Source organism: Sinocyclocheilus anshuiensis, unplaced genomic scaffold (genome assembly GCF_001515605.1).
Source record: "Sinocyclocheilus anshuiensis isolate Anshui unplaced genomic scaffold, SAMN03320099.WGS_v1.1 scaffold1010, whole genome shotgun sequence".
Classification (NCBI taxonomy): domain Eukaryota; kingdom Metazoa; phylum Chordata; class Actinopteri; order Cypriniformes; family Cyprinidae; genus Sinocyclocheilus; species Sinocyclocheilus anshuiensis.
The window spans coordinates 770,949-779,727 of record NW_015537936.1 but is presented as its reverse complement, the minus strand read 5'-3'; the positions used below and the strand labels follow the sequence as shown (position 1 = coordinate 779,727).

The window sequence follows — 8,779 nt, the reverse complement described above, 5'->3', positions numbered from 1 at the left end:
ATATATATTTCTTTCTTTTATTTTAACTTATTTTGAGTAGATTTAGCATTTTATGAAGGGAACTTGCTGCCATGATGCTGAGGTGTTGTTTGTAGTTATTTGTGATTGTTAGTGTTTCTGAGTGGTTGTTAGTGTGTTGCTAGGGTGTTTGAGTGGTTATTAGTGTGTTGCTATGGTATTTGAGTGGTTGTTACTGTGTTGTTAGGGTGTTTGAGTGGTTGTTACTGTGTTGTTAGGGTGTTTGAGTGGCTGTTACTGTGTTGCTGGGGTGTCTGAGTGGTTGTTAATGTGTTACTAGGGTGTTTGCCGGTTGTTAGTTCCCGCTGATTACAGAACCGGCTTTCTGACAAGATTCACGTTAAATATCGCATGCAATTAATCGTGCAGCCCTATTGTTAGTGTTTGTTAGTGTGTTGCTAGGGTGTCTGAGTGGTTGTTAGTGTGTTGCTAGGGTGCTTGACTGGTTTTTAGTGTGTTTTAGGGTGTTTGACTGGTTGTTAGTGTGTTACTAGGGCGTTTGAGTGGTTGTTAGTGTGTTGCTAGGGTTTTTGAGTGGCTGTTAGTGTGTTGCTAGGGCATTTGAGGGGTTGTTAGTGTGTTGTTACGGCGTTTGAGTGGTTGTTAGCATGTTACTAGGGTGTTTGAGTGGTTGTTAGTGTTTTAGGGTGTTCGAGTGGCTGTTAGTGTGTTGCTAGGGTGTTTGCATTTTGTTAGTGTGTTACTAGGGTGTCGTGGTTGTTAGAATGTTGTTAGGGTGTCTGAGTGGTTGTTAGTATGTTGCTAGGGTGTCTGAGTGGTTAGTGTGTTGCTAGGGTGCTTGACTGGTTTTTAGTGTGTTTTAGGGTGTTTGACTGGTTGTTAGTGTGTTACTAGGGCGTTTGAGTTGTTGTTAGTGTGTTGCTAGGGTTTTTGAGTGGCTGTTAGTGTGTTGCTAGGGCATTTGAGTGGTTGTTAGTGTGTTGTTACGGCGTTTGAGTGGTTGTTAGCATGTTACTAGGGTGTTTGAGTGGTTGTTAGTGTTTTAGGGTGTTCGAGTGACTGTTGGTGTGTTGCTAGGGTGTTTGCATTTTGTTAGTGTGTTACTAGGGTGTCGTGGTTGTTAGAGTGTTGTTAGGGCATCTGAGTGGTTGTTAGTGTGTTGTTAGGGTGTTTGACTGGTTATTAGTGTGTTGCTAGGTTGTTTGAGTGGTTTTCATGGTGTTTGAGTGGTGGTTAGTGTGTTTTTAGGGTGTTTGACTGGTTATTAGTATGTTGCTAGGTTGTTTGAATGGTTTTCATGGTGTTTGAGTAGTGGTTAGCGTGTTGTTAGGGTGTTTGACTGGTTGTTAGTGTGTTACTAGGGTGTCTGAGTGGTTGTTAGTGTGTTACTTGGGTGCTTGTCTGGTTGTTAGTGTGTTGCTAGGGTGTCTGAGTGGTTGTTAGTGTGTTGCTAGGGTGCTTGACTGGTTGTTAGTGTGTTACTAGGGCGTTTGAGTGGTTGTTAGTGTGTTGCTAGGGTTTTGAGTGGTTGTTAGTGTGTTGTTAGGGCATTTGACTGGTTGTTAGTGTGTTACTAGGGTGTCTTGAGTGGTTGTTAGTGTGTTACTTGGGTGCTTGACTAGTTGTTAGTGTGTTGCTAGGGTGTCTGAGTGGTTGTTAGCGTGTTGTTAGGGCGTCTGAGTGGTTGTTAGCGTGTTGTTAGGGCGTCTGAGTGGTGGTTAGCGTGTTGTTAGGGCATTTGACTGGTTGTTAGTGTGTTGCTGCTGTGTTGTTTGCTGATCATGTTTCTGTGATCTCCCGGTATCTGTATGTTTTGGGTCTCTCCTTCACTGTGTGTCTGTGGGTTTTATCGCACAGCAGATGAAAATCTCTCGTCTCTTTGCTTGACATCAGTGTCTATCTGTGTTTTGTTTATCTGGAGTTATGAAGTTATCACTCAAGGTTTTCTGAGGCTGCCACTTTTTTCAATCTATATCGACTGACAGGCTCTTTCAGGCTTTTCATGTTGCATTTTGTAATTGTAGTGCAGGTCAGTGTGGAAAAATGAAAGCCCTGCTGCTCTGGGATGATATCTGGATGTCAGTTTTTGTACGTTTCTTTGAAATTTGCTCATTGAAAATGAAAATTGGTCTTGCAATGCAAACAATTTTAATAGTTGCATCATTTTCTTTCATGCAAAATTCAATTTCTTATGATTTGTTTTGATTTTGAGTAAAGTCTGACTGAGATTGACTGATACTTGTGTGTTTCAGTCTGTTCCAGCATTACTGTTATGCTCGTGGAGGGATGCGACACACCTCATACACCTGCATCTGTGGAAGGTAAACTCACCACCAGCAAACACAAACCATTTGAAAACTTACAAATCAGCCAAGTGCAGAAAAGAAACGTTCCGGTCAGCAGCACAGAGACTCTTGCTGTAATTACTGATGTTCTTACTGAGTGTTACACAAACAGCACAAGACCTTACAGTGCAATAACAGACCAGAAGAAATCATTACTACTGTGTGTGTGTGTGTGTGTGTGTGTGTGTGTGTGTGTGTGTGTTCTCTGAGAGGCTCTTAGTGTCAGATATCATTCTGTCTCCAGAGCAAAAACGTCTTGGATTACAAAGTTAAATCACAGCAAACATCTGGATGAATAAATACATTTCAGACGTGTTTTGGATTCAATCTTAAATGCATAGTTCACTTAAAAATGTTTTGTTAACCTGCAAAAGTGTAAAACACACTATAACAATGTAGTGCATGTGACGTGCATTATTTTCCAAGTGTTTTGCAGTCGTATGATTGGGTGTGATGAACAGACTCCAATTTAAATCCTCTTTTTTTTCACTGCAGATCTTAAATCTTTTTCATGCATATACAAACCTGGCACATCACGATCAGTTATAATAGTAACCTAACTTTCAGGTTTTGTCACAAAATTGGTTTTTTGTGGGAGTCGAGTGTAATTTCATATCTGAAAATACAAAGCCAATGGGAGGTTCAGTATTAATGTGACCACTATTGAACATAGAAGCATTGCAAAACTTCACTGTACCACTAGTGCATTTGTCACTGTGACTGAGTTTTTTGGGTTGTATGTTAACATAAATTTCGGTCAGTGGGAATAACTCCTCCATCCTGCATTACGGACACGCCGGGGCTGCCAATGACAAAACCATCCAGGATGGAGACATGTGGTGAGTTGTTTCTTGATTACTTGAGTCCGATTAGTTCTGTATCAGTTGTTGATTGTTGCTGGTTTTTCAGTCAGTGTAGTGTTGTATATTTCTCTCTTCAGTAGTTCAGGCTGCATCATCTCTTTATGAGCAGTCGCACACTGACCCCTGCTGGACAGGAACTAGAAAGACATTTTTCATTTTTGCAAGCACGTTTGAGATATGATGAGAAAATCATGAATTATTTACAGTAGCAGCTAATTTACTATAATCAGAGCATCTATCCAGGGTCATCTATTTTATATTACAGTTTAAAATAATAATAATCATTTAAACATAATTTTAAAAACCAAAACAGGTCTCTGGATGTTTTAAATTTTTTCGTAATTTAAAATTATATATCCATACAAAGAATAATTAAAGCAATACCTAGATGTGCAGAATTTCTACCCAAATTTGAGTATTACACTTAAAAGAGTTATTAATACGAAATGATTTTTTTCAAATATTATAATTATTTTTTTCCTGTGTTATAACTATATTTTAAAGTATGCGTTCTATGTATTTTTATTTTTTCCCCTCTTTGTATTCTATGAAACTTTTTTTTGTAATATCCTGTACGTTCAGTTCTGTTAAATTGTTTGTTGAAATCTGTAATAAAAAAAATTAATACAATGTAAAAAATTTTATATAAGTAAATAAATAAGACATTTAATTGTTAATATAACACGAATAGAATAGAGCAGGAATACTCGGTATTTGATGTTGTCACCAAATCATAAAACTAAATCCAAACCATAGAAGTGGCTTTAGATCTGAACTCAGGCTGGTGTGGAGGGAACGTTTCCTGTAAAAACTCTTCTTTTTCTGTCTGATTGTTTTCCTGGCAGTCTGTTTGATATGGGCGGTGAGTATTACTGCTACTCCTCCGACATCACCTGCTCTTTCCCAGTCAACGGCAAGTTCACCGCAGACCAGAGAGCCATTTATGAAGCCGTGCTGAAGTCCTCCAGAGCCGTGATGGCCGCCATTAAACCAGGTACAAACACAGAGTAATCATAGCCGGTCAAAATCTACAACCAAAACTGCTTTCAGACTACAGAGACAAAAAATGACATGTTCGCAGTATGAAGGAACTGGTCTGATTCTGTTTTGACACCTAGCTAACATTTTGAAAGAAGTCCTTTCTGCTCACCAAGGCTGCATTTATTTGATCAAAAATGCAGTAAAAATGTGAAATGTTATTGCAATTTCAAATAACTGTTTTCTATGTGAAATTTATAGTAAGATGTAATTTATTGCTGTGATCAAAGCTGAATTTTCAGCATCATTACTCCAGTCTTCAGTGTCACATGATCCCTCAGAAGTCATTCTAATATGCTGATTTGCTGCTCAAGAAACATTTCTGATTATTATCAATGTTAAAAACAGCTGTGCTGCTTCATATATTTGTGGAAATTGATACATTTTATTTTTCAGGATTCCTTTATTAGTGGAAAGTTCAAAAGAACAGCATTTGTTTGAAATATTATGAATGTCTTTACTGTCACTTTTGATCAATATAATTCATCCCAGCTGAATAAATTATACATTTCTTGATTTCCAAACTTTGAACAGTAGTGTATGTTGAGATTTGAGATTTATTATTTAAGAATGCTCTTCCTGAAAGAACAAACAGACCCCGTCTTTGATTGAGCGCTGAATCCTCAGCTGTGAAATGACCTCTGACCTCAATCTGATGATGGTCTCGGCTCAGAAAGGTCTCTGACTCTTCCCTGATGCTCAGGTGTGAAGTGGACAGACATGCATCGTCTGGCTGACCGGGTTCACCTGGAGGAGCTGCTGAAGATGGGGATCCTGCGTGGGAGTGTGGAGGAGATGCTGAAGGTTCACCTGGGTGCTGTGTTCATGCCACACGGTCTGGGTCACCTGCTGGGCATCGACGTCCACGACGTGGGAGGATATGCAGAGGTCAGTTCTGATCACAACAAAACTCAAACAGCAAACTCCGTTTCTTTTCCCTGAAGTCCTTGTGTAATGTTAGAGGTGCTTAGCGCTGGAAACAAAATCTGAAGCGATATGCATCATTTTAATATTGGAAGTTAAGACACATCAGCTAAAAAGAATTGTGTGTCACTACATCACAATCTTAGAGGCCTGGTTGATTTTAAATTTTTATCAAAGATAAATCTTAAAATGTATCCAATAAAGCTGACTTTTTATTTTTATTTCCTCTCTTTATATATTTAACAAATAAGCACCGAAATGTTATAAATTGAAACCACTTCTACCCGTTTCAATAACAGGTATTGCACATACTGTATTTGATTTTACCACATGCATGAAAGTGGGTCACATAAAGCCATATACTGTACTGGATAGAAAATCTCAGTTGCTTGATTGTTTATATCGTCTTCACATGGAAACTATATTATTGTCCAGTTCTAAACTGCTAATTGCCACTATAAGACATGAAGATATTATAATAAAAATTAACATTATACATTTCTGAAAAAAATTCTGAAGCCATGTTTATTTTGAAAAGCGCTATACAAATTGAATGTTTGTGTGCTAATATTGTAGAAAACAATCATTTGTTTTCATATTATATCAAACTATAAATTATGTTTTCATAGTCATCAAAATTGTTTATCTCAAAAGATCAAGGGAACATTTTTTCTTGACTTTGTAAAGCAAATGTTTAAGGGCCAAAATCAAGCTAATTAAAGGGGTCCTATTATGCTTTTTCACTTTTTCAACTTTAGTTTGAGCATAAAAAAGATCTGCAAAGTTACAAAGCTCAAAGGTCACTTCAAAAGGAGATATTTTATTTAACAGAAATCACTTTTCAAAATCTACAACGAACGACTCGTTTGGACTACAATGCATATTTTCCGGGATTTGTGATATCACAAAGATCGACAAATGGGACGAGACCTGGTTGAGCTGCACTAGAGAAGGCAACGAGTGCTATCACTATGTCGGAGACACGCTAGTTTCTCCAAGGCAGACAAACTTAGAGTGGTTACAATCATCCGGGTTTAAATCGCGCTCAAATTGATTTGATATTGATGCAATATTTACACTGAAGCTCGCAGGCGGCTATGGTAAGGGGCGTGACATTGCCCGAGTGCTGCCAATCACAACACACACCGGCCCAGCTATCCAATCACAACACACGCCGGCCCAGCTAACCAATCACAACACACACCGGCCCAGCTATCCAATCACAACACACGCCGGCCCAGCTAACCAATCACAACACACGCTGGCCCAGCTAACCAATCACAGCATATTTCGTATTTCAGAAGGTGGGCCTTCATTTGATTCAGGAACTATTCAAGCCGTTCATGTGTTTTTCGAACATCCTAGTATGAGATCCTGTTCTAGTACACCCCCAAAACAAAATCAAGACTTTGTAAAAGAGCATAATAGGACCCCTTTAAGATTATATCCAACATCCAACTACATTATAGTAAAATGTATTATATTTTGAACATTTTAAAATAATTAAACAATTTTTTTTAACTGTTACAATGATTTTTTTAAATAAATGAACTACATTTCAATGCAAAAAAAATAAACAAAATATGTTTGGCCCGCTGTGGTTTGAGCGTCTCTGTTGTAAAGGAAGGAACGTCTGCGTCTGTCTGATTAAACCAGCAGCGGTTGAAGTGTGTGGTGTGTTTCAGGGCATCGAGCGCATTGACGAGCCGGGGCTGAAGAGTCTGCGGATGGGCCGTGTGGTGCAGGAGCGCATGGTCCTCACGGTGGAGCCGGGAATCTATTTCATCAACCACCTGCTGGATAAAGCACTCAGCTCACCGGCGCAGTGCGGCTTCATCAATAACGACGTCCTGACGCGCTTCCGCGGCTTCGGCGGGGTCAGATCACAACAGACTTACTACAAACAAACCAGTTATATGTTCCAGCAGATGGAAATTATCAGTATTATTACAAAGAAACTAATTACATATTTCTTGATCAATCCATAACTGGGCCTTATTTTCTAAAACACCACGTAATCTTTACTGGTAATTTTGTTGATGGTTTGTCAATATATAATATGCTATAATTTATGCATAATTACATATAAATTATATACATATAAAATACACTATATATTTGTATTATTACTTTATCAAAAGCACTAAAGCTCCATTGTTTCAGATGTTGTAAATGTTTCAGTATATAACATTAAATGCTGTAATTTATTTACAATTAAACATATCATTAATTATATAAATATATAATGCACATAAAATTATGTGTGTGTGTGTGTGTGTGTGTGTGTGTGTGTGTGTACCTGTTTTTCTATTCTGGTGGGGACTTAAACCTGAATATACACACAGACTCATGGGGACTCATGTCACGTTGGGGACCTAAAATGAGGTTCCCATGGGTAAACAAGCTAATAAATCACACAGAATGAAGTTTTTTGAAAATCTAAAAATGCAGAAAGTTTCTTGTAAGGGGTAGGTTTAGGTGTGGGGTTGGTGTAGGGCTATAGAATATACGGTCTGTACAGTAGAAAAACCGTTACGCCTATGGAGAGTCCCCACAAGGATAGCTGACCAGATGTGTGTGTGTGTGTGTGTGTGTGTGTGTGTGTGTTTATATATGTTTTATCTTCATATAACTTTTTAACCAAAAGCACTAAAGTTCTGTTGTTTCAAATATTATAAATATACATTTCTGAAAGGTCAGACTTTATTTTTATGAGTATTGATGTTCGTACGTGCGTGTGTGTTTCTTTCTCTCAGGTGCGTATTGAGGATGATATCGCAGTGACGGCTGACGGCGTGGAGCTGCTGACCTGCGTTCCTCGAACCGTGGAGGAAATCGAGGCCTTCATGGCGGATGAAACGTCCAAACCCTTCAGTCCCATCAGCAGCCAGAAACTCTGAAGAGGAGATGATGATGATGATGATGATGACGACGACGACGACGACGACGACGACACTCCTTTTCTTCAACATATCAGACTTAAACCTGTATCTAAGTAAAGGAATATCTTTGATATTTCAAGGGAAATCAATCACATGACAGCTGTTGTTTGACTTCTCTGATATAAGTCCGCAAATTAAATTACAGGATCATTTATGCTTTCATGTAGCAGCCATGTAACAGTTTGTGTTTTAATTTTCAGAGTTTGATATTCTTCATAAAAGCAGCTCTGAACTTTACTCAATTCATTAGCATTATATTCTGCATGCTTTTTGCAAGTTTGTAAGACAATGCAATGCTTATTTTTAATAAAGGTCTGATTTTTCTAGCATCATTTAGAATCGTGTGCAAATTGATAATTTACTATTTCTGATAATTCTGTCATTTAAATCCCATATGATGTGTTTGTCAAACTAAAATTGATGGAATAGCAGAAAGCAAAGACGAGGAGAAAAATCCGGACACTCAATGTGACTGTAGGAATGATTTTTTTTAAACCGCCGATTATTCATTTTCCACTCAAGTCGGATCTAGGGTGTGCTGTGCGATACAGCATCGTCTGCGATAATATGGCAAGTGTTGTAATGATGTGCGATCTGACATTATTAAGTATATCACAGAGAGTGCGCGTACGTGATTTATTAGTCTATTAAAATTTCTGGTAAGATATCTGTACTTTTACTTGAGTAT

At 38.2% G+C, this 8,779-nt stretch overlaps 1 protein-coding gene across 1 annotated transcript in view; it reads left to right on the top strand.

The window, feature by feature from the left end:
- The window catches only part of pepd (peptidase D), a 70,885-nt gene extending 62,466 nt beyond the window's left edge, over positions 1-8,419 (top strand). Inside the window, exons 10-15 of the mRNA XM_016447699.1 lie at positions 2,232-2,300; positions 3,086-3,163; positions 4,033-4,181; positions 4,929-5,113; positions 6,835-7,026; positions 7,906-8,419. Of these exons, the coding sequence (XP_016303185.1) occupies positions 2,232-2,300; positions 3,086-3,163; positions 4,033-4,181; positions 4,929-5,113; positions 6,835-7,026; positions 7,906-8,049 (817 nt within the window). The 3' untranslated portion in view covers positions 8,050-8,419. The remainder of the gene's footprint in view (positions 1-2,231; positions 2,301-3,085; positions 3,164-4,032; positions 4,182-4,928; positions 5,114-6,834; positions 7,027-7,905) is intronic.
- Positions 8,420-8,779: the final 360 nt, after the last annotated feature.